At 44.4% G+C, this 26,291-nt stretch overlaps 1 protein-coding gene across 7 annotated transcripts in view; it reads left to right on the forward strand.

Annotated features, from left to right (window-relative positions):
- The window catches only part of LOC147108815 (protein phosphatase EYA1-like), a 268,092-nt gene that overhangs the window by 143,126 nt on the left and 98,675 nt on the right, over positions 1–26,291 (forward strand). For all 7 annotated transcript variants that reach the window (XM_086005679.1, XM_086005680.1, XM_086005682.1 and 4 more), the window contains exons 7-8: positions 21,908–21,990; positions 23,959–24,139. In XM_086005679.1, the coding sequence (XP_085861805.1) occupies positions 21,908–21,990; positions 23,959–24,139 (264 nt within the window). The remainder of the gene's footprint in view (positions 1–21,907; positions 21,991–23,958; positions 24,140–26,291) is intronic.

The following is a 26,291-nucleotide window of genomic DNA, read 5'->3' on the forward strand; positions in this document are numbered from 1 at the left end:
GGGACACACCTTCCCTGGAGGGGAGTGGGGGGGAATGGTCTGATGAGGGTGAAGCTCCAGGACCCAGCGGGCTGCAGCAATGCGAGGGGGTTAAGGAAGCTCGGGGGCCTTCTCCCCGGACGGAGAGTATGGCCTCGAGTCCTGCTGCACTGAACGCAGACGAGGAGCGGGTCCTCGCTGAAATGAGCGCCCAGGCGGAGCAGAGGCACACTGAACTCATGGCTGCAGTGGCAAGGATGCCCAAATCCATTGAATCACTGGCAAGGAGTGTGGAGCACTTTGCTGTAGCACAGACGTCTGCCATGCAAATGCTAAGTGCTGCAATGCAATCAGTGGCTGGTCTCATGCAGACGCAGATTGAGGCCACGCGAGCACTAACTGCTGCCACCCTCGCTGGATCGAGCAGATTTCCCCGGGGCTCTCACCGCGCCACAGCAGGCCAGCAATCTGTGCTCCAGCAGATTACTCCGCATGCTGAAGTGCTGCCCCGTGGGAGTGCCAGTGTGTCGGTCGAGCAGGGAGTTGCTGTCCTCTCTCTCGAGATGACAGCATTCCTGCTGCCAACACTGTCACTTCTCCACTGCAGTTGCCACCACCTGTAGGACAGACTGCTGCCGCCCATGCAGTGTTGGAGCAGTCAGCAGCCGGGCCCTCCAGGCCCAGAGCTGGTCCAGGCCGTCCCTCAAGGGCATCTGCAGTCTCAGTTTCTGACACTCAGCAGCCTTCCCCCAGCCTTGCTGCAGCCACTGGGGTCCCATTACGGAGGAGCTGCAGGGTGGGGAGGGGGCAATTTCGCAAGGGAAGCAGATCACCCTCGAAGGGCAAAAAGTAGGAGTTGTGGCAAAATGTATTTCATTGTTTTATTGAAGGCCGAGGGTCATGGTCAAATTTTTGTTACTGTTTTGGACATTGTCTCCAGGTTGTGAGAGCCAGTTATGTGAATGACTGCTTTTTTTTGTGTTTCTTTCTATTACTTTGTCATGCGGAAATGAGACACAGTTTGGGAAATAAAGAAGTGTCTGTATTCAAAATGTGCATGTTTAGTCTTTGCACTCATTGTTGCCTTGACTGGCTTAGGGGTTGCGGGATGGTTTCATTCTGGTTGTTTGAATGGCAGAAGCCATTCCCTCAGAGGGGGCCTAGAAGCAACTTGCTATGAGCCTTTGATGGACAGCCCTTCCACTTTGTGCCTCCCTCCCGCCTTGGTGTTGCTGATGATCATCCTCCTCATCCTCCTCCTCCTCCTCCTCCTCTGCTGGTGCTCCAATGTCTGGTGGCATTGGCTGGGTCCTGAGGATTGCCAGGTTATGCAGCATGCAGCACACAACAACGAAGTGGAAGACTCGCTCAGGCGAGTACTGCAGGGCTCCTCCAGAATGGTCCAAACAGCGGAACCGTTGCTTGAGTACGCCGATTGTGTGCTCAACGATATTCCTGGTAGTTTGATGGCTCTCGTTGTATCGTAACTCAGCAGGGGTGCTGGGCGAACGGAGCGGGGTCATCAGCCAGGTGCACAGAGGATATCCCTTGTCCCCGAGAAGCCAACCTCCTGGGTGAAGCGGTGCCTCGAAAAGGTCTGCCACAGAAGTCTGGCGCAGGATGAAGGCATCGTGGCTGCTGCCTGGAAAGTGGGCATTGACAGCGAGTATCAGCTGTCTGTGGTCACAGACCAACTGGACGTTTAAGGAATGGAAGCCCTTTCGGTTGCGGAAATCCTCTGCATTCTCTTGCAGCTCCCGCAAAGCCACATGGGTGCAGTCAATGACGCCCTGCACCATGGGGAAGCTCGCTATCCTAGCAAAGCCCGATGCGCGTTCTTGCTGCTTGTCCGGGGTCATGGGGAAAGAGATGTACTCTCATCTTTTAAAGAGGGCATTTGTGACCTGATGGATGCAGCAATGCACCGCGAACTGGGAGATATTGGCGATGTCCCCAGTAGCAGATTGAAAGGAGCCGGTGGCATAAAAGTTGAGAGCCACTGTTATCTTCACTGCCACTGACAGAGACGTCCTGCTCCTCAGTTGAGGCTGCAGATCTGGCTGAAGCAGGTGGCAGCGCTCAGTGACCACCTCCTTGCTGAATCACAGCCTTCGCAAACAGTGCTCCTCAGACATGTTAATGTAGGAGAACTGTTGCCAAAAAACCCTGGGAGGATAAGGTCTCCTGTACCGATGCCTGTTGGCCCTCCTCTGTCTGGCCATGATTGCCACTCTCTCTGTGCCCTCTGAATGTGATGGAGAAGGACGACGTTCCCATCCATTGCAGCCCCCATAGTATCTGGGCAATCAAAGTTATGACAGCCAAAAAGCAAAGTACCTGCAAAGTTATGGTCAGAAGACAAAACTACCTCAGACAGTATTGACTCAATGCAGAAGTCTCTCTTTCTCTCTTTGTCTCTCTGCAAATCTCTCTCTCTCTCTCAGAACGAGTGGTGCAAAAATGGCTACCACACAAAAGCCAGGAAGAGGCCCCCTTTAAATAGCGCCCCCCCAGCCCCACAGTGACTGGGAAGCGTTCCAGTCAACCTGTCGTTGGTAGCGCCAGACGGAAAGGAGGGGGGCGCCACTGAATTTCCGGTCTGGGGCGCCCCAAGGACATTGCACTCTCGAATGATGTCAAGATCTGCGTGTGCAGGAGATCGGGCGGTATTGTTTAGCGCTGCTGCAAAATGTCCGCTCAATTTCGCGAGAGGCGCAGGTATCGCCGCGCCCAGGCGCTAGTTGGTTTGAGCCCCACTTAGCGCCCTCTTAAGGCGCTAACGGGCGACGCTACCAACTGAATTTTTCCCTCTATGACCCTTAGTTCTAGACTCCCCAGCCAACAACAACAACATCAACTTGTATTTATATAGCGCCTTTAATGTAGTAAAACGTCCCAAGGTGCTACACAGGAGTATTGTAAGACAAAAAAATTGACACCGAGCTACATAAGGATAAATGAGGGCAGGTGACCAAAAGCTTGGTTAAAGAGTTAGGTTTTAAGGAGCCTCTTAAAGGAGGAAAGAGAGGTAGCGAGGTGGAGAGGTTTAGGCAGGGAATTCCAGAGCTTAGGGCCTAGACAACTGAAGGCACGGCCTCCAATGGTGGAGCAATTATAATCAGGGATGCTCAAGAGGGCAGAATTAGAGCAGCGCAAATATCTCGGGGGTTTGTGGGGCTGAAGGAGATTACAGAGATAGAGAGGCGAGGCCATAGAGGGATTTGAAAACAAGGATGAGAATTTTGAAATCAAGGCGCTGCTTAACCGGGAGCCAATGTAGGTCAGCGAGCACAGGGGTGATGGGCGAACGGGACTTGGTGCGAGTTAGATCACAGGCAGCCGAGTTCTGGATGACCTCAAGTTTATGTAGGGTAGAATGTGGGAGGCCAGCCAGGAATGCATTGGAATAAACAAGTCTAGAGGTAACAAAGGCATGGATAAGTGCTTCAGCAGCGGATGAGCTGAGGCAAGGGCGAAGTCAGGGGAAACATCCTTTCTGCATCTACCCTGTAAGAATTTTATGTTTCAATGAGATCACTTCTCATTCTACTACATTCTAGGGAATATAGGCCTAGTCTCCTCAATCTCTCCTCATAGGACAATCCCCCATCCCAGGAATCAGTCTGGTGAACCTTCGTTACACTCCCTCTAAGGCAACTATATCTTTTCTTAGGTAAGGAGACCAAAACTGTACACAGTACTCCAGATGTGGTCTCACCAAGGCCCTATATAATTGCAGTAAGACTTCTTTACTCTTATACTCCAATCCTTTTGTAATAAAGGCTAACATACCATTTGCTTTCCTAATTGCTTGCTGTACCTGCATGTTAACTTTCAAAGATTTGTGTACAAGGACACCCAGGTCCCTCTGAATACCAAAATTTCGCACCCTCGCACCATTTAAAAAATATCCTGATTTTCTATTTTTCCTACCAAAGTGAATACCTTCACACTTCCCCCACATTATATTCCATCTGCCATGTTCATGCCCACTCACTTAACTTGTCTATGTCCCTTTGCTGCTTCTTTGCATCCTTCTCACAGTTTACTTTCCCACCTAGCTTTGTATCGTCAGCAAACTTGTATACATTACACTCAATCCCCTCATCTAAGTCATTGATATAGATTTTGAATAGCTGAGGCCCGAGCATTGATCCTTGTGGTACCCCACTAGTTACAGCCTGCCAATCCGAAAATGACTGTTTATTCTGACTCTCTGTTTTCTGTCCATTAACCAATCCTCAATCCAAGCTAATATATTACCCCCAATCCCATGAGCCCTAATTTTGTGTAATTACCTCTTGTGTGGCACCTTATCGAATGCTTTTTGAAAATCTAGATACAATTCATCCATAAGCATGTGCATTATTTATATCAGTAATGGCTGCACCATGTGCATACCTTAAGAGCTAATTGAACATATTTCTTAAAAGAATTAGACTCGTGAAAGGGTGGCATTACACAGTGACTCCAGATCTGATCACCTCCTTGCTGCAGGGTGTCCCAAGCTATAGGTAGCAGGGCACACCCAAAGGTTCAAATTTCACAAACACTGCACATTTAATTGCAGAATAAATTCAATATTCATTAAAACTCTGCAATCCAGCTTTTCATCATTTCTTCCTTCTCCATTGCCACCAAAAATGGAACTGATAACTTCAAAATCGTTTTACACTTGCAGAAACTCAACGACACAAAGGGCATATTTTTGATTATACATGTGTAAGGCAATGCAATTGGAATAGTCTGAAGTAGGAGGAAATTATGATTTTTCTTCTGAATGTCAACATCTTGACCCAGTTTGTCCCCTTCAAATTTGTCGGTTGTTCCTAACTGAATCCTAGCACACTTTGAAAAATTAAAGAAAGGGTTGACTTAATTTTGAAGATCCAGAAATTTTGTGGACTGATTGATTGATCTTTCACAAATCTTGCTGCCTTTTCATTCTGGGCGGGGGGGTGGGGTTCGGGTACGGGATGCTCTTGCACAGCCTCCATTTTGCCATCCACGTCTGCCATCCGGACACGTCTTGGCTCACCATCTTGCCGTCCGGAGGAGGTGGGGATCCACAATGGAGGGCTCTCTACGTGGGAGTCTTCCCTTTATCTATTGGGGACTTGGTCTGGTGGGTGTTGCACAGAACAGTCCCGTGCAATAAGGGTTTAAGTAGGTTCACGGACTCCCAGGCAGCCTGCCTTTTCTGCGGCCTGGAGGAGTCCGTGTTCTACGTGAATGTGGAGTGTGAGAGGTTGCAGCCCCTCTTCCATTATTTGAAGAGGCTGCTCCTCAATTTTTGGCTGCACTTCTGTCCCACGCTCCTGATCTTTGGTCATGCGGTGCGGAGGGGACTGGGCAGGTCGGTGGACCTCCTCGTAGGACTGCTCCTGGGCCTAGCCAAAGTGGCCATTAACTGGTCCAGGCAGCGGGCGGTCGAGGGGGTCATTCGGCCCAACTACCTGCCTCTCTTCCACGGCCACGTTCGCGCCTGGGTGGCCCTGGAGACAGAGCACGCAGTGTCCGCCAGCACGCTCGAGGCCTTCCGCGACCGATGGGCACCGCAGGGACTGGGCTGCTTCATCACCCCGGGGAATAGAATTTTAATTTGAGTCGTTAGAATGCTTTTTGTTAAGTTACAGTTTTATTGTTTTAACCAGAAGAGTACACAAGTCTTGGCCAAAAATGAGAGCGCCCAACTTTACACCATGTATTTGGATAATAGCTGACTGAGATGTTCATGCATAAGGCTGACATGTCAGCCTTAGTCATCCTCACCTCAATAAGTTCTCGTAGACATGACCTATTGTAAGTTTATGCTCCCTAAGAGGTAAGATAGACACAATCAATAAATCTGAAAATTCATTTTATTTTGGATCTTCGAGATGCAACAGCATCATTCAATTGGAAGGGTAAGATGATCGGGTCTCTCATTGCTAAGTGTCCTCCTTCAACAAACAGCGTCACGGGCTTGCGTGTTGCCATTCAAATACTCCTTCACGATTAACCAACAGGATGTGTACTTCTGCCTCAATCTCATCTCCCCCCCCCCCCCCCCAATTTAACAACACCTCTCTCATCTGTAGACAATCGATTCAAGGCTGGGATTTAAACTCAGGCTCTCTTGTTGAGAGTCCAGCCCTTCACCTCCAGCGATATCTTGTAAAGAGACTTAAAAGCAAATTAACCCTTCATGAAAATCTAACTACAGGTCCACCCTAAGGAGGAGAAGACAAGTCTTTCTCATGGGATCTATCAATTTCTCTCAGCAGGACTGTTTGAAACAGCTGAAAAGCTCTTTTTATGGAGCCTTCAGGAACGCTACAAGGCTGAACTCTGACCTTAACAAAAAGGAGGTTGCTCTTTTTTTCTAGGACGAAAAGTTCACATAAGAAAGCAGCCCTCTCCCCATGCATCAGATCTCCAGATACTTCTGAACTCCTTTTATAACTTATTGCAACAGCTAAACTTCTGCCATATATAATTTAAAAGCAAAGCCACCATAAACTCCTGTGTCCTCTTGGCCTCTCACTCTACACATGGTTCTCATTTGGCACAGTCTGAGAGACTGCAACGGTGGTGAACACAGCACGAGAGCGGCCGCTTCCTTCAGCAGAGGTCAAACCTCTCTTTTTAAACAGCATGATAAAAAATCACTGCAGAAAATCACCCCATCAGGTTCAGAAGTGTTCAAACAAACACAGGTCGACTTTAAATGTAGCAGAAATAATCACCTTTACTGTTTCATTATAAGCGTGAAAATGTGTCTGTTCCCCGTGAAACTATTTGCCACAGTGTTAAAATACAAAATGTGGGAAATGAGAACCAGATTATCCAAAATTGGGCAATATACGACAACAAGTCCAATTTGGCTTTCTATAATTGTGCTTTTCAAAAGGTACAACAGAGATACTAAAGCACATCTCTCCAAAATGATTGTAAGAAAAATAGAACTGTAAAACCACAATGAAGAAAAATACTCCTGCACTGTGGTGTGTCTAAGTCTTACACAAGTAAGTCTAATACTCTTTATCGCGGCACAAAGGCCTTCAAATTATGCAATGCAAATATTAGTGTACGAATGTTTAATACATTCATATGAAATTCCTTTGTCTGCTATTTTAACTGAGAAGTTAGCCTATTTATTTGAAATGGGTTGAACTCTATCAAAATAGCAGAGAAATGAATGAAGTGCTTATACGTTAATATCCACATAGCATAATTATACAGCCAGAAAGAAAGTGAAACAGCAACAGAATCATATATTGTCTATTTTTATTCCTCTTCCCAATAGTTCAGATTGCATTCTGACTATCATTTCATTTCACTGACCAGTATAACTGGCTGCCTTTCCTTTTAGAGATGTCTTGACATAAAGTCAAGTTTACCAGCAGGAGTGGAATGCTGGAAGTTAAACTAAATCGTAAGAAGGCTTTGCAAAGCAGGATGTAAGACTAGGAAAAGTGTTCATTCAGGAAAAAAGAACACTTCTCTATACTCTGCTTTTAATTCAAACCTTCACAGAAAAGTGCAGTTAGTGCTATTAGCAATGCAGCAACCCACAGACTGAAGAGTAATTACACAGCAGGACAATTCCACAAACTTTAATACGCTTCCACGAAATGACCACAGACCGATTTTTGAGTGTTTGTAAAAGCGATAATCTATGTTATTTGCACATAATATGAAACGAATGGTATTTAAACTTCTTGCTGCTGCAAGAGTTTGGTTATGAGTGTTTGGACGGTGCACACATATTCAAATTCTGGCCTTGATGAAGCATAGCACAACATCACATTTCATACATTTGTCTGTGTTAGAATTGGGCTGCGACCAAGATTGCCTTTAGCTGCTTCTTCCGGTGGCACAATTGCTGCACTCCAAAGAAACACAAAGAAGACAACAGCCAAAAACCATCCGTGTATTTCCAGTTTTTATAACTGCTTTGAAATAAGAAGTGACAAGAGGATTTAACTATTTACCACCAGATTTAACTGCAATGGACAGACTCATCTCGATTGTGCTATAAAAGTTTTCAAGTAAGACACTGAGTTAAATCAAGGCATTCCATACCAAGACATAGATTATTTCTATTAGCATCACACTGGCATTGATAAACATAGTGAATGCAAAATCATACCAAGCAACCTATCTAGTTAAATAAGAAAGAAAGAACTTGCATTTAGATAACAGCTTTTACAACCTCAGAAAGTGCCAAAGTGCTTCATAGCCAATGAAGTACTTTTCAAGAGTAGTCACTGTTGTCAAGTAGGGAATGCACTAAGGAGAAATTAGCTTGTCCACTTTACCAAGTTCATTAAAGTGGATAGATTACAAAAGTTAATTTCTCATTAATTAGATATTATTACCTCAGTAGGAGGTTTGGTTGCTAAACCATCAGAATGTCTGTTGTCGCAAAACTGTCATATGTAGCTACAGTACAAATATAATTTTTGATAATTCATAGTTTTAACAACAACTAATATGCATAATAACTTATTGGGATGTTTTCCATTTTATAGCCACAGACAGGTGTTAAAATTAGCAGAAAACCAGATTGTAAGCTGAAACTGCCATGACAGTGTGTGGCCTTGATGTCCTGCTTGACACTGAGCTGAGCTTCAAATCCCACAACCAATCCATCACCAAGACTGACTACTTCCACCTTCAAAACATCACCCATCTTTGTCCCTAGCGTACTTCCACCATTGGTGAAATATTCATCCATACCTTTGTCACCTCGAGACTCGACTTTTCCAGTGCCCTTTTCACACATTTCCCAAGCTCCATCCTACATAAGCTTCAACTCATCTAGAATTCTGTCGCCCATGTCCTTTCCCAGATAATATCTTGGTCATCTACCTCCCCTATCCTTGGACATCTTTATTGGCTCCCCATCCCTCAGCACATTGATTTCAAAATCAAATATTCATCTTCAAATCCCTTCATGGTATTGTCCTTCCCTATCTCTGCAACCTCCTCCAGCCCCACTTCCCTACCCACATTATCTACTCTTTCATATCTGGTCTACCATTGTGACAAAGCCTTTGATCATCTTGCCACCACATCTTGAAACTCTCCATCTAAATCTACTTTTATCTCTCCCTACCTTCAAATGTTTCCTTCAAATTTGCCTTGTCAATCATGGCTCATTGGCAGCACTCTCGCTTCTGAGTCAGAAGCTCGTGGGTTCAAGCCCCATTTTGAGCATATAGTCTAGGCTGTCACTTCAGTGCAGTGCTGAGGGAGTGCTGCACTGTCAGAGGTGCTGTCTTTCGGATGAGACATTAAACCGAGGCCCCATCTGCTCTCTCAGGTGGATGTAAAAGATCCCATGGCACTATTCAAAGGAGATGGGGAGTTCTCCCAGTGTCTAGGCCAGCATTTATCCCTGAACTTTCACCTAAAACAGATGATCTGATCATTTATTTCATTACTGTTTGTGGGAGCTTGCTGTGTGCAAATTGGCTGCCGCGTTTCCTACATTACAACAGTGACTATACTTCAAAAAGTAAAGCACTTTGGGACATCCTGAAGTCATGAAAGGCACAAAATAAATGCAAGTCTTTTTTACCTCTGACAGCAGCTTTAGCCACATACTCTAACCTCCTTCCTACTTCTGCTCAGATGTGAAGCAGTTTGGGATGTTTTGTATAAAGCAGTCTTTCAAAATCTGGATATGAATCAGGATTTAGAAATTCACTACTATGCTTAATTTCCTATGGCTCCCTGCTCTTCAATGCTGGATTAATGTCTTTGGCTGCCACTTGACTGAACAAGTCATTGATAAGTCACTTGAGGGCCATGAAATGAGCATTATTGCAGGCGAGTCCTGATTGGCCAGGGTTTTCTCATAAGGTAAATTAAATCCTATAGAACAAACGCACCAAGTGTAAAACTGAAGTAATTAGAATTTCTATTCACTGCTGTTTAAATAAATTAAAATGGGCAGATCAACACCCAATTTCTAAAAGCAGAAAAGATCCCCATCAGTAGCTTTCTTATGCCACTGATCGAGCCACTATACCCAGCTCTATTTATAAACCCGTTAATGTAAAGGACAACAGGTTGGTAGCCAGCAGCTGCAATGTACTTATGATTCCCCACATAGTCAGTTCCTGGTCTCAGCCATGATGGGGTGGGGGGGGGGGGGTGGGGGAGGCTTTTGAGCAAAAGATCAGGACACTTGGCCATAGAAAGGAAAGAGAAGTAAAAAAAAAAAAATCCAAAGGAAGTCAGCGCTGGGATATTTTCACGCACAGTGGATAGTTGGGCAGTGCCATTTTTAGAGACGTTTGAGACAGTTATTCGTCCGCCCTCTCAGCTCAGGGATGACGTTTGGTCTGGGAAGAGCTAGAGCAACAAAAATGCGCAGAAATGATTAATGCTTTGCATGTACAGCCTTGCCACATGAAAGAGCTGTAAATCGTGAATGTCCTAAGCACGAGTGAGTTATGACACTATTTTCGATAAAGGACACTCCCAACAATGTACAATGTCCCATTTATTCAATGGATTTAGTTCTGAACATGTTCTGGAATGTGCCTTGTAGTTCAGTCCGTTAAGTGATAATCACTGGCGCTTAGTTATTAGATTTATTTTCATTGCATTTAATGCTCACATTCCTGGGCAATGGAATTATCTCTAACTCCCACAGAATTAAGCAGGGCGTCATATTGAGGTTATATGAGTAAAGCAGGGTATCATATTGCTTGAGTACAGGTAATAAACTTTTAACATTCAGATTCTTTTTTAGTGCTGGTTGCCTAAAGCTGTGTCCTCCCATTGACAGTCTTAATAAAGAATGATGGATCTATATGAAGTGACATTGTTAAGAGTAAAAAAATTCCAGCCTGCTTTGTTTCCAGGCTCAAAGATACAAGGGCTTTTTTTGTTTAGGTATCAGTTATTAAGATTTTGCCTTACAGCAATAAAGCTACCCACCTTTCCTCTGCCCTCCATTCAGAAGAAAAGAGTTAGGTATTTTGCATGCGATAGTTCAGACAAAACAGGTCTACTGGGGCCTGAAGGAAGAAGAGCTTATACAGAAGTAAAACCCATACTTCCTGTTTTTGTGCAAAAGGGCTTTAGGGCCACGTGCCATTGATGCGTCTTGTAGTGCTCTTTTTTTTTAAGGGCTTTATTTGCAAGGGATGGCCCAGTTACTGAAGTTTTTACAGCTGTCCCCTCCACCCACTCATTTAAGAGACTTTAAGTAAAGTAAGCAGCATAACTCAGGGAAAAAAACACAAGACAACCCAGTGATCGAATTCCTCAGCTTCCTGCTGTGTGAAGAAGACAGGTACAGACTTAAGCAGCAAAATCGGTTTGTTCCCATAAAGAACGAGTCTAGGGGCAGCACCATCCATCTTCTCTTCCTTTCTGCTAGCAGTCCAACTGAGATTTTAATATTACTTTGCCCCTCTGTTATCTGTAGCGGCAAAACCCACCAAATCCATTGCATTCTGTACCCTGTTACAGAATGCAGACAGCCTATTGCAACCAAGAGCAGCAACAAAGAGCTACAAAAGCTAAGAGCTTATTAGTAAAAGCGACCCATTTGTTTATGTTAACGCCGCTATTAAATAGGTGCGACCAGAATCGGATACAAATACACTCAGCAGTAACACTGGTCACAGTAAATTGACAGGCTTATTTATTCAAATAACCAGTTTGAATCTTTTGCACTTTACTTCTGTATTTTTTTTCTCTCCAAACTTCTCCTTCTTCACACATACCCATACTGCCTTTTTTTTCAAACAGTCGGGTGAAACGATCTGGTTCCCCGCCCATTTTGCAACAATAGGTCGATGCCGCGCTTTGGTCAGTCCAGTTGGAATTGCAATTGAACTGTAAAGAAAAGGCCCATCCCCCTCACCCATGTAATTGGAACCATTTAAGCCCCGAAATTCCCTCGTAAGTGAAATGCAGGAGAATGCGAATAGTTTCGTTAGCGGCTCATTAATTACACAGAATGCTGTGTTCCACATTTTATTTGTTTGAAGAGGAATTTAAGGTCATGATATTCATTTAAATTATTAATTGTAACTTATGATGTAAAGATCAATCAATGTCACCTGAGACAAGAGGCTATCGGGATCTTTATTGAAACCTTCTTCTCCTTCTTCTTAAAAAATGATCATCAACTCTTTCATTTCCATTTTCTCGGTAAATAGTACCTGCAATTTTATAGTAAAGGATGTCAAAGAATCTTAGAATGATACAGCTCAGAAAGAGGCCATTTGGCCCATTGTGCCCGTGCCAGCTCTTTGTAATTGGTTCCACTCCCCCTGCTCTTTCCCCATAGCTCTGCAAATGTTTCTCCTTCAAGTATTTATCAAATTCCTTTTTTGAAATATGCCAATTATGCCAAGTGATGTAGCCAGGTGAGGGGTATGATTGAGACTGATAGCATTTGAGGGGATCTGAATGGGCGAAGGAATGTCCGTTGGATTTTAATGTGGATAAATGTACGGCATGTATACTGGGACGTGAAATGTGTACATGCTCAAGGGATGTCTGTTGGCAAAGGTGAGAATGGATTTGAATGTGATTGTTGACATATACTGAGAGTACCCAGTTAAAGTAAAGCTGTTATCAGCAAGACTAATCAAAAAAGAAAAAGAAAGACTTGCATTTATATAGCGACTTTCATGACCACCGGACGTCCCAAAGTGCTTTACAGCCAATGAAGTACTTTTTGAAGTGGAGTCAGTGCTGTAATGTGGGAAACGCGCAGCCAATTTGCGCACAGCAAGCTCCCACAGACAGCAATGTGATAATGACCAGATAATCTGTTTTTGTTAAGTTGATTGAGGGATAAATATTGGCCAGGACACCAGGGATAACTCCCCTGCACTTATTCTTAATAGTGCCGTAGGATCTTTTACATCCACCTGAGAGGGCACCTCGGTTTAACATCTCATCCGAAAGACGGCACCTCCGACAGTGCAGCACTCCCTCAGCACTGCACTGGAGTGTCAGCCTAGATTTTTGTGCTCAAGTCTCTGGAGTGGGACTTGAACCCACAACCTTCTGAGCTCACGTGTATGTCAAGGGCATTTGATTATGTTATTCTAATCTTGTATAAATCATTGGCGAGGCTAGTTTTGGATATTCTGTGCAATTTTGGAAATCCGACCTATTTTTGTTCTAGTAGTCAGTGTTGAGGACACTCAGTTACTGAGACAAACAGTATGTGAGAGATGGATTAATTTCAGTGGAAATGCCATCATTAACCTTCAGTGCTTCAGCGTTAACTGCACACATTAATACACCTCCCTCATACTGTGGAGCCTAATAACTTCTGCATGCTAATTCCTCCAATTACATGATTAACACTCACAGTTTAAACTAAACACAAAATAGGTTTTTAATAAAAAGCAACACAAATCGGATGAGCGATAATTATATTAGAGCGCATTCATATTTCTTAATAACCATTTATCTTTTTGAAGTGGGTTATTTATGGTGATTACCTATTGTATTATCACTCCACAGACTAAAGCTTACCTTCTTTTTGAATATTTACCAACTTAATCCATCAATTCATCTGTAATGTTGTGAGTCACTCTATCGTCCATCATTCAATCAGTAAACATATTTATATGTCTGGAATCTCTACCTCTGTAGTGTTTACTTTTAGAAACCTATTATTCTGTTTTATACATAAAGATATATATATATATATATATATATATATATATACACGCATATATATATACAAACATATATAATAGTTATAGTATCTATCTTCTAATTATGTCTCCATCTGTCAATCTACCCATTTGCAAACCTATATCTGTTAAACTCTCCAGCTGTCAATCTACATCTGTTAATCACTCCTAGGATTAGTTTACCAATCACTCAATCTGTTTAAATCATATAACTGCATATCTGTCTATTTGTAAACATGATCATCATTGTACATACATCTGTAAATCTATCTGTAAACATGCCTTTTTGTCTGTCTGTCTTTCGTCCCTCCTTCCATCACCACGTCTGTAATAAGCTTATCCATCTTCCAGTCTAAAACTCCGGGAGGTAGAAACACATAAGCATTGCGCTAGTTTTTTTGGGTGTAATGATGAGGAATTTAGCAGTGGGATGGCCCGTGCCCGTGCCCAATGTGCATTGGGACCACTGCTAAACTCGTTGGGATTATTTTTTCAGGCAGCTCTGCTGGTTGCCTGAAACAGGTGTTCGGCCCCTTCCATATGCAAATGGGGCCTAATGCCTGTTTGAGGTCTCCTTGCCGAAATTGGTGGGCGATGACCAAAGCAGGAGCAGGGCCTGCCCTGCTCGGGATTCTTCAGACACATGCTCCCTCGACTCCCCAGTCCTCGCGATTGAACCCCAATCCCCTGATGCTGCTTCAACTTGGGACTTACCTTTGGGCCGCTGCAGCTCAATTGTTCTTTTTAGTAAAAGCGCGACAGGCATCGGCAGCTCACACACAAAATGTTAATCAGGCCCAAGGGCCAATTCTAGGTCGACCTCGGGCCTCCCGCTGGAAATTGGTTATGGACCCGAAAAGGGGCCATAACCAATTTCCACCCTTACAACTGATCATGAATCCTTCTGTCAGCATATTAGTGTGTCGATCAATAACTCTGCTCATCTGTAAATTCATAAATGAGTCAATCTGTATGTCTATCAACATTCCACACTTATATGAATATAGTTATCAATAAAACTTACCCATCTGCTAATCCATAAATTCCTCCATTTATTTATTTATCTATCTATTCATCTATAGGCATTTCAAAATACAAATCTCTCTATCTGTAACACATTTCATCCATAATAATCTGTCTATCAATCTATAAACTGCTCAAACGTTTAATCTATTTGTCTATCAATCTATCAATATATAAATATATTCATCTGGAAATCGGTCTCTCTTTAAATCTAACCATCTGTTAATCAGTAAATCTCCCCATCTGTCAATCTGCATTCATTAATCAATAATTCTCACCACCTGTCAAGCTATGAATCTCTGGATTAGTAAGTCCATCCAGCTACTAATATATAATTAATATATGTTTTCCCATCTGTCCATTTGTAAATCTAACAATATGTAAATCTGCCAATCCACAATCTGTCCATTGAAGCATCTGTCCATCTATCCATGTGTAATCCAGTTTTTATATTAATGTTTTCATCTTTAACCAAATCTAGCATTTCTAACATAATGGGCCGGAATTTGCGGTGGGTAATAACGGCGAACTAACAACATTCGCTGTTATTACCCCTTTGAAACTGACCGCAACTTCAGGGTTAGCACATGCGCACCTAAAAGCGGAAATCCTGAAGTTGCGGTCAGTCATTCACTGCTCTGACACAGGCTGCGCTGTGGACCCCACCTCCACCCCATAGCCGGCAATCAGTGTAATCAGTGAAATCAGTGAAACTAATGAAAATTTGGGCTTTTCCTGCGGGAATATCGCTGGTAAATACCCCATGAAAAGTTAGACCTTGTTGGATTAGGTGTAACTGGGGTTTTAACAGCGTATTGACTGCTAAACAAACGTTATGGCCCTGAAAAAGTAATTTTAATTTTAGAGTCATAGGCCTAGAAATTCAGTGGCCTGCGCCACCAGTTTGCGCCCAAAGAGGGCACTCAGTGGCTTTAGCGCCACTGGCCACACCTACCGCGATATTTAGCGGGGCGCTAATGGCGGCGTTATCCTGTAGCGCTGCGCCGCCACCGATGACGTCATCGGTGTGCGCAGCGCCCCGCTCCCGCCCCGATCACCATATTTGGTCGCGCCCGCCTCTTCAGCGCCGGCCGCAAATAGCGACCGGTTCTCAGGGGCCTACCTGTGGCGGTAGTGGCGCTAGTTAAGGTGGAGGTGCGGCCGGCCGCTTTTTCGGCAGCCGCCTGCCAGCACCTCCGTCCCCGGCCTCCTAAACCACCCCCCCGCGGCATTGCCGGCTGTTTCCCGAGAGCCCGGCACTCCTCCTTGGTGCCGGGCTCATTTGCCGGCACACGCGAGCGGGGATCGCGCTGTTGCAGGCACCTCCCCCTTAACAGTGGGAGGAAGGCCTGCAGTACCGCAGCGTGCCGTGCCGCAGCGTGTGGCGCTGCGGCCCTTAGCGCGCCGATATTCAGTTTCAGCGCGCCAAGCGGGGCGCGGGAAGCCTCGATTAGCAGCCCGCTTCCATTTGGGGCGCAGAAACTGAATATCCGGATGGCGCAAGTGGCTCCGCTCGCAGCGGTAATTCCGGCGCCCAGGCGAGCTTGGCGCCCCAAACGGCGCCCAACTGAATTTTTAGCCCATAGAGTCATAGAGTTATACAGCACAGAAAGAGGCCCTTCGGCCCATCGCGTCCGCGCCGACCATCAAGCCCTGTCTAATCTAATCCCATTTTCCAGCATTTGGTCTGTAGCCTTGTATGCTATGGCATTTCAAGTGCTCATCCAAATGCTTCTTGAATGTTCTGAGGGTTCCTGCCTCTACCACCCTTTCAGGCAGTGAGTTCCAGATTCCAACCACCCTCTGGGTGAAAAAGTTCTTCCTCAAATCCCGTCTAAACCTCCTGCCCCTTACCCTGAATCTATGCCCCCTTGTTATTGACTCTTCTACTAAGGGAAAAAGTTCCTTTCTATCTACCCTATCTATGCCCCTCATAATTTTGTACACCTCAATCAGGTCCCCCTCAGCCTTCTCTGCTCCAAGGAAATCAACCCCAGCCTGTCCAGTCTTTCTTCATAGCTGAAGCGCTCCAGCCCAGGTAACATCCTGGTGAATTTCCTCTGCACCCTCTCCAATGCAATCACATCCTTCCTATAGTGTGGCGACCAGAACTGCACACAGTATTCCAGCTGTGGCCTAACCAGCGTTTTGTACAGCTCCATCATAACCTCCCTGCTCTTATATTCTATGCCTCGGCTAATGAAGGCAAGTACCCCATATGCCTTTTTAACCACCTTATCCACCTGTTCTGCTGCCTTCAGGGATCTATGTACATGCACACCAAGGTCCTTCTGATCCTCTTGTCTTTCCTAGGGTCTTACCATTCATTGTGTATTCCCTTGCCTTGTTAGTCCCTCCAAAATGCATCACCTCACACTTTTCAGGGTTAAATTCCATTTGCCACTGCTCCGCCCATCTGACCAACCCATCTATATCGTCCTGCAGACTGAGGCTACCCTCCTCGCTATTAACCACCCCACCAATTTTCGTGTCAGCTGCGAACTTACTGATCATACCTTTTACATTCACATCCAAATCATTAATGTAGACCACAAACAGCAAGGGACCCAGCACCGATCCCTGCGGTACCCCACTGGACACAGGCTTCCAGTCACAAAAAAAACCTTCCACCATCACCCTCTGCCTTCTGCCACTAAGCCAGTTTTGGATCCAATGTGCCAAGGCACCCTGGATCCCATGGGCTCTTACCTTCTTGACCAGTCTCCTATGCAGGACTTTATCGAAAGCCTTACTGAAATCCATGTATATCACATCCACTGCACTACCCTCATCCACACACCTAGTCACCCCCTCGAAAAATTCAATCAAATTGGTCAGACATGATCTTCCCTTGACAAAGCCATGCTGACTATCCCTGATTAATCCTTGCCTCTCCAAGTGGAGACTAATTCTGTCCCTCAGAATTTTTTCCAATAATTTCCCTACCACTGATGTTAGGCTCACTGGCCTGTAATTCCCTGGTTTATCCCTACTACCCTTCTTGAATAATGGTACTACGTTAGCTGTTCTCCAGTCCTCTGGCACATCCCCTGTGGCCAGAGAGGTTCTGAAAATTTGTGTCAGAGCCCCTGCAATCTCCTCCTTTGCCTCACACAGCAGCCTGGGATACATCTCATCCGGGCCTGGGGATTTATCCACTTTTAAGCCTGCTAAAACTGCTAGTACCTCCTCCCTCTCGATGCTAATATGTTCAAGTATATCACAGTCCCCCTGCCCAATTTCTATGTCTACATCGTCCTTCTCCATAGTGAACACAGATGCAAAAAATTCATTTAAAACCCCACCTACATCTTCTGGCTCCACACACAGATTGTCACTTTGGTCCCTAATGGGCCCTACTCTTTCTCTAGTTATCCTCTTGCCCTTAATATACTTATAAAACACCTTAGGGTTTTCCTTTATTTTGCTCGCCAATGTTATTTCATGGCCCCTCCTCGCTCTCCTAATTTCTTTTTTAAGTACCCCCCTGCACTTTTTATACTCCTCTAGGGCTTCCTCTGTCTTTAGTCCTTTGTATCTGCCAAAAGCCCCCCTTTTTTTCCTAATCCATTCTCGTATATCCCTTGACATCCAAGGTTCCCTGGGCTTGTTGGTCCCACCCTTGACCTTTTACGGGAACATGTTGCCATTGTACTCTCTCAATTTCCTTCCTGAAAGACTCCCATTGCTCCGATGTGGATTTTCCTACAAGTAGCTGATCCCAGTCCACTTTGGCCAGATCCTGCCTTATCATATTAAAATCGGCCTTCCCCCAATTTAGAACCTTTATTTCCGGTCCATCTCTGTCCTTTTCCATGACTACCTTAAATCTCACCGAATTATGATCACTGTCACCAAAGTGCTCACCTACTAACACTTCTACCACTTGCCCGGCCACATTCCCTAGAATTAGGTCCAGTACCGCCCCCTCTCTTGTAGGGCTTTCTACATGCTGGCTCAAAAAGCTCTCCTGGATGCACTTTAAGAATTCTGCACCCTCTAAGCCTTTCACACTCTGACTATCCCAGTTAATATTGGGGAAGTTGAAATCCCCCACTATTATTACCCTATTATTTGCACATTTCTCTGAGATTTGCCTACATATCTGTTCCTGTATCTCCCCCTGACTGTTTGGGGGCCTATAGTACACTCCCAGCAAAGTGCTTTCCCCCTTTTTGTTTTTAAGTTCTACCCATATGGCCTCATTAGAGGAACCAGTTAATATATCATCCCTCCTTACAGCAGTAATTGACTCCTTAATTAATATTGTGACACCCCTCCTCTTTTACACCCCCCCCCCTGTCTCGCCTGAAGATTCTATACCCCGGAATATTGAGCTGCCAGTCTTGCCCTTCCCTCAACCATGTCGCCGTGATAGCAACAATATCATACTCCCATGTGTTCATCAACACCTTCAGTTCATCCACCTTATTCGCAAGACTCTTTGCATTAAAATAAATGCCATCCAGCCTTGCCCTACTCCCTTGTGCCATTACATATTTGCTCTGCCTTCCAAGCTGACTTGTTTTTTCCTCTATATTTGGCTGTACAACATCCCCTATTATAGCTCCACTCTGTATCCCATCCCCCTGCCAAGTTAGTTTAAACCTCCCCCAGCAGTGCTAGCAAACCTCCCCGCAAGGATATTTGTCCCGTTCTGGTTCAGGTACAACCCGTCCGACTTGTACAAGTCCCACCTTCCCCAGAAGCAGACCCAGTGATCCAGGAAACTAAAGCCCTCCCTCCTGCACCAACTCTTTAGCCATGCATTGATCTGCTCTATCCTCCTATTCCTATACTCACTAGCACGTGGCACCGGGAGTAATCCAGAGATTACAACCTTTGAGGTCCTGCTCTTTAATCTGCTACCTAGCTCCCTAAATTCTTGCTGCAGGACCTCATCCCTCTTTCTACCCATGTCATTGGTCCCAATGTGAACTACGACCTCTGACTGTTCACCCTCAATTTTGTGGAGTTTAATTTTATGAGAAAAATTACAATTTTTAAGAAACTTAAAAAAAAAAATTTTTTAAGTTTGTTCATGATTATTTTAAGTTCTACCTTATCCCCATGTGGGAGCCCCAATCTTTGTTTTGCTCTCTGTCACATTTTTTAAAAAGTCAAGATGGAAGCAGGTTCTCATTTCTTGCTTCCCTGTCTGTGAGAATTCTGCATTGTGATTGACTGCTTAGACAGCTTGTTGACGTCACAGCAGATCGCGGTAGGGATTCCTCACTATAGAGCGCTGCAATCTCTTACACATCACAAACAAAAGGCAAACTTCTCGCCACAGAGATCGCGAGATCTCTGCGGGCAGCTTTCTTTAGGGCCAGCGGCGAACACCTTTGCTTCACCATTGACCACAAATTCCGGGCCTTTGTAAATCTATTCATCTATCTGGCCACTTGTCTGTCATCTCTCTCTTTGCTGTATGCCCTATAAACCTTTCACTCTATGAAGGTGTCAATCATTCAGCTCATAAATGCATACATATTGTTCCATGTAACCTGTCCAACTGTAAATCTGCTCACACGTAACTGCATCTACAAATGTCTCTGGTCTTTCTAGATTTGTCCTTCTGTCTATCTGTTTGTCAGTTTATCAATACTATTGTATGAATCTATTCATTGGTCAGTCTGCACAGGCACAAAAAGTAATCAAAAAGGCTGATGGAATGTTGGCCTTTATTTCAAGGCAGTTGGAATTCGTAAGTGAGGAAGTAATGCTTCAGTTGTACAGAGCCTTGGTCAGATCCCATTTGGAGAACTGCATTCAGTTTTGGGCAACAGAACTCAGGAAAGATATATTGGTCTTGGAAGGTGTTTAGTGTAGATTCACCAGAATGATACTTAAAGGGTTAAATTATGGGACCAGTTGCATAAACTTGGCTTGTACTCCCTTGAGTTTAGAAGGTTGAGGGGTGATTTAATTGAGCTATTTAAAATGATAAAGGGTTTCGTTAAGGTAGAGACAGAGAAACGATTTCCTCTGGTGGGGGAAATCCAGAACAAGCGGGAATAATCTCAAAATTAGAACCAGGCCATTTGGAAGCAAAACCAGAAAGCAGTTTTTCACACAAAAGGTAGTAGAAATCGGGAACTCTCTCCCCCAAAATGCTGTGGATTCTGGCTCAATTGAAATCACGCAAGTGACTATTGTTCATGAGCGGGCCTTGACAGTGAGCATTTGCAGACTATTAAACTGCAGGGGCCACCAGAGCTGAGTCCAATCTAATCCTATCGTCACCCATCATTTACAGACCTACCCTTCCATCAGGAGTTGCCAGAAAGTAATCAGGGGCATTGTAAATGCCCTTACTCCGAGATTGACTATAAACTTGTCTATCTATTTGCCATCTGTCCTATCTAATCTCTTTCCTTTTATATATCTGCCAGTTTACATCTTAACTCATTTATTAATCTATAAATCTATCTGTCAATCAGTAAATCTACCTCGTCTATCTATAAATCTCTTGAGATAAAGTCACACCTTGTAATATTAGTAAATGAGCACTTAACATATTTGGATGATAATTCTTTGTCTGCTATTTTAAAAGAGGCATTAAAATAAAAGTGTTTGCTAACATTATACAGCATGATTTCACTCCATCTATCTATTCAACTTTAAGGCAATCAGTATACTAAAATCTTAATCTGTCAATCTTTAAGTCTTATCCATTTGTAAATTTATCACTGTAGAAATCTGTTTATCCACCTGTAACCTTGTCTAGCTGTAAATCTATCCATATTTCATCTGCAACCTAGCCCATTATGCCTCCATGTATCTAGAAGTCTTTCCATCTGTAAACTTGTCTATTTGTCTGTCTGGTATACTTCACCTGCCAGTCAATTAATCTGCTCTATATCAATATATAAACCTTTCCACCTGTTAGTTTATAAGTCTGTCCATCTGTAAGTCTATCAATGTGCAAGCTTATCCATCTGTAATGGTCTCCATCCATAAATCTGCCTGTCTATAGTTAATGTTCATCTGTAGATTTTTTTTGTACCTCTTAACATTCACTACATATACCTTCATGAAAATTGGACTGTTTAAACCAGCAGTTGTTTAAATCGATGAGAGCAGATGGTTTAAAGGGGGTTAATAGTAAGGTCATTATGATGTGTGTACAAAATACATGAGCATATTGAACGTAGAACAGATTTGCCATCACATTATATGCTTTGTCTTTGTCTGTGAACTGAATATAACTGGGTCTGTTCCCCTTTTCACAGGTAGTGGTCTGACAGCAACATCAGGGATTTATCAGGGAAACAATACAATCACCAGCTCTCCAGGCTTTAACAGTGCACAACAGGTATGATTCAAATCATTCAATTCTTTGCCTACAGGTCTTTTGAGATACTTGTACGCAATGTCATAATCCCTCCGAGACTGACATTACTGTATCTACACTATCTGAGCTAGTATTTGAAAATATTAGAGCCCATGAAACAAAATTACCTGCCCTTTGAGAAACTTGTCAAGAATAGCATAGTCGTTCACAAAGGACTATATACCGACAATTATTGCATTACTGAAAAATAGCTGGTGTGGCAAACAGTGCTCATATAGTCTTCTTAATGGTGCACTTCAGTGTAGTGGTGCCTGTATCTTCTTTGTTGCAGAGCAAAACTTCACATTGATTAATCACAGAGCAGTGTTAACAACAACAACAACTTGTATTTATATAGCACCTTTAATGTACTAAAACGTCCCAAGGCGCTTCACAGGAGTATTATAAGACAAAAAATTTGACACCGAGCCACCTAAGGAGAAATTAGGGCAGGTGACCAAAAGCTTGGTCAAAGAGGTAGGTTTTAAGGAGCGTCTTAAAGGAGGAAAGAGAGGTAGAGAGGCGGAGAGGGTTAGGGAGGGAATTCCAGAGCTTAGCGCCTAGGCAACAGAAGGCACGGCCACCAATTATTGCAGGTTAATAACTGACATAGTCAATTCCGTTATGCAAGTCTACTTCCTTCAGCCATCGCAGATAGCATCATAAAGGTGGGGGAAAGCTTTTGCGTGCAACAGCTTCCCCATCCAGCTAAAGAAAGGAGTATGACAATGAGTGGGAGAAGCCTTAGGTATTCACCATCTGCCCCAACCAGTCATTGGAATTATTGTTACAATAGTGTAGTGGCTATGTGCCATGGTTCAGAATTCTGCGACCATTTTGTTTCTTGACTAGGCTCCGGTTGAGCTGCATCCATAGGCAGACAAGAGGTGATTTAAATGCAGAATGGGCAGTGACGTAATAAAGACTCACTACGCACTTGGTTGTACATAAAGCAAGGCTTTAATTGACTTGTAACAAAACATGGAGGTCTAGTTAGTAGTCACTAGCTTCCTGTTTCCAGACTGTCTCTGGCCAAGGTGGGCCCACGCCCGAGTATTTATACTCCTCGGGCGGCGCCCTCAGCTGGCCGTTCAGTAGTACTTCTTGTAGAAGTTGCGATTTATGACAGGCAGTTGTCTATTTGAGGAGCGCTCCTGCTCCCCCTGGCTCCACAATGATAAGTTTTTGTCCTTACCTTTTTGGCGCCTTTCTTTCTGTTCTGGCTGCTTCTACTGAAGGGTTGCCAACTTTGACTGGATGTAAGCCTGGAGATTTCATCACCTGACCCTCCCCCTCCCTCCGATTGCCCCGCCCTCACACACTCCTCCCCGTTGGCCGCCCAACATGTCCATTCTCTCGGCGCAACGCCTTCCCACGCCATTTGGAAAGTGAACAGACTCTTCATCACCCGATTGGATGAATCTTGACTCAGCTTTTTCTTTCCCAACGCCAACATTTTTATAATTAATAAACAAAAGTGTTGAAAGAACATGATTGTTCTCCTGGGTTTGTCCTGGAGATTAATCTTCAATTCCTGAGATTCCAGGACAATCGTGGAGTGTTGGCAACCTTATTCTACTAAGCGAAGCATCTGCGGTGGATGTTCTACTCAGTAGGCCATTAAAATGACTTTGGGGCCCTATCTCAGGGTTAAGGCTCCGATTTTCATATATTTATGAGGCTCCCAAGAAAGCAGCGGCATTAACACAGCTGTGGGGCAGAAACAGAGCAGTAAGGGTAACGCTTTGATTTTAACTCCTGTCCCACCTGGTTTCTGCTAACCGGAGGAGTTTGAAAGTCCCCCTTTAGATACCTTTGGCAGATCCTGTGGTATTAGTCTAGCAGTTGTGAGTTCAAATGCCACAGAAAAATCGCTGGTGATGTTTGTTTGTGATGAAGTGACATTTTTTTCACAATCTGTTATTTCGTTGCTTGTTTCTGTTTTCTAAGGAATATACTGCATATCCAGGCTTTCCACAAGGGCAGTATCCACAGTATTACAGTTCTCCATACAGCTCTCCATATGTAACAGCAAATAGCATTAGTCCATCGGCCATTTCTGGAATGACCTATCAGATCCCGGAGCCACCGATTGCTATAACCAATCAAACAAGTGCAGAGTCAATGTCAGGTAAGGGCAGGGCATAAACCTTCAACTGTTTTCTTATTTGCACCTTTGATTTGAGCACTGGACACCGTCCTGGACTAAATCGCTTTAATGCAAACGGCCCTGCAACAGAGGCCAGCAATTGTAGAGCAACAAAAAACACAATCAAAAATTAAAGCTAAAATGAAACAAACAGAGATTTGTTCCTGCTGGGTATCACAATGGTATATAGAAGTCTCTGGGAAGGCATGTTCTGTAAGGAGGAATATGGTTTTAAACGAAGTGGGTGGGAAAAAGTCTCACCCACCAGTGTCAACAGCCAAACAAATGACAGTACCAAAACACCCAGTGCTCAAATCCTGCACCACGCAACCTGTAATATTATATCATTAGAAGTAAAGCCTTTGTGTTTGGTCATCTGGTTTTTAAAATAGAAGTGCAATTTGGAACGCCATTGCTCTTGCCTGTAGGCCAATACATCGACTCCTCTGAAAAACTGTAACATGGGTCCTCAGTTATTACAGGTTAATGTACCAACCCCAACTCCTGCAGTTAAATGCTTCATCCCTAACTCCTGCAGTTAATGCACCATCCCCAACTCCTGCAGTTAATGCACCATCCCCAACTCATGCAGTTAAATGCACCATCCCTAACTCCTGCAGTTAATGCACCATCCCCAACTCCTGCAGTTAATGCACCATCCTCAACTCTTGCAGTTAAATGCACCATCCTCAACTCCTGCAGTTAAATGCACCATCCCCAACTCCTGCAGTTAATGCACCATCCCCAACTCCTGCAGTTAATGCACCATCCCCAACTCCTGCAGTTAATGCACCATCCCCAACTCCTGCAGTTAATGCACCATCCCCAACTCCTGCAGTTAATGCACCATCCCCAACTCCTGCAGTTAATGCACCATCCCCAACTCCTGCAGTTAATGCACCATCCCCAACTCCTGCAGTTAATGCACCATCCCCAACTCCTGCAGTTAATGCACCATCCCCAACTCCTGCAGTTAATGCACCATCCCCAACTCCTGCAGTTAATGCACCATCTCCAACTCCTGCAGTTAATTCACCATCCCCAACTCCTGCAGTTAAATGCACCATCCTCAACTCCTGCAGTTAAATGCACCGTCCCCAACTCCTGCAGTTAAATGCACCATCCCCAACTTCTGCAGTTAAATGCACCATCCCCAACTTCTGCAGTTAAATGCACCATCCTCAACTCCTGCAGTTAAATGCACCATCCCCAACTTCTGCAGTTAAATGCACCATCCCCAACTCCTGCAGTTAAATGCACCGTCCCCAACTTCTGCAGTTAAATGCACCATCCCCAACTTCTGCAGTTAAATGCACCATCCTCAACTCCTGCAGTTAAATGCACCATCCCCAACTCCTGCAGTTAAATGCACCGTCCCCAACACCTGCAGTTAAATGCACCATCCTCAACTCCTGCAGTTAAATGCACCATCCCCAACTCTTCAGTTAAATGCACCGTCCCCAACTCCTGCAGTTAAATGCACCATCCTCAACTCCTGCAGTTAATGCACCATCCTCAACTCCTGCAGTTAAATGCACCATCCCCAACTCCTGCAGTTAATGCACCATCCTCAACTCCTGCAGTTAAATGCACCATCCCCAACTCCTGCAGTTAAATGCACCATCCCCAACTCCTGCAGTTTAATGCACCATCCTCAACTCCTGCAGTTAATGCACCATCCTCAACTCCTGCAGTTAAATGCACCATCCTCAACTCCTGCAGTTAAATGCACCGTCCCCAACTCCTGCAGTTAATGCACCATCCTCAACTCCTGCAGTTAAATGCACCATCCTCAACTCCTGCAGTTAAATGCACCATCCTCAACTCCTGCAGTTAAACGCACCATCCTCAACTCCTGCAGTTAAATGCACCGTCCCCAACTCCTGCAGTTAATGCACCATCCTCAACTCCTGCAGTTAAATGCACCATCCTCAACTCCTGCAGTTAAATGCACCATCCTCAACTCCTGCAGTTAAACGCACCATCCTCAACTCCTGCAGTTAAATGCACCATCCCCAACTCCTGCAGTTAAATGCACCCTCCTCAACTCTTGCAGTTAAATGCACCATCCTCAACTCCTGCAGTTAAATGCACCATCCCCAACTCCTGCAGTTAATGCACCATCCCCAACTCC

Source organism: Somniosus microcephalus, chromosome 13, assembly GCF_052327205.1.
Source record: "Somniosus microcephalus isolate GS21.2 chromosome 13, FLI_Smic_1.0, whole genome shotgun sequence".
NCBI classification, from domain to species: Eukaryota; Metazoa; Chordata; class Chondrichthyes; order Squaliformes; family Somniosidae; genus Somniosus; species Somniosus microcephalus.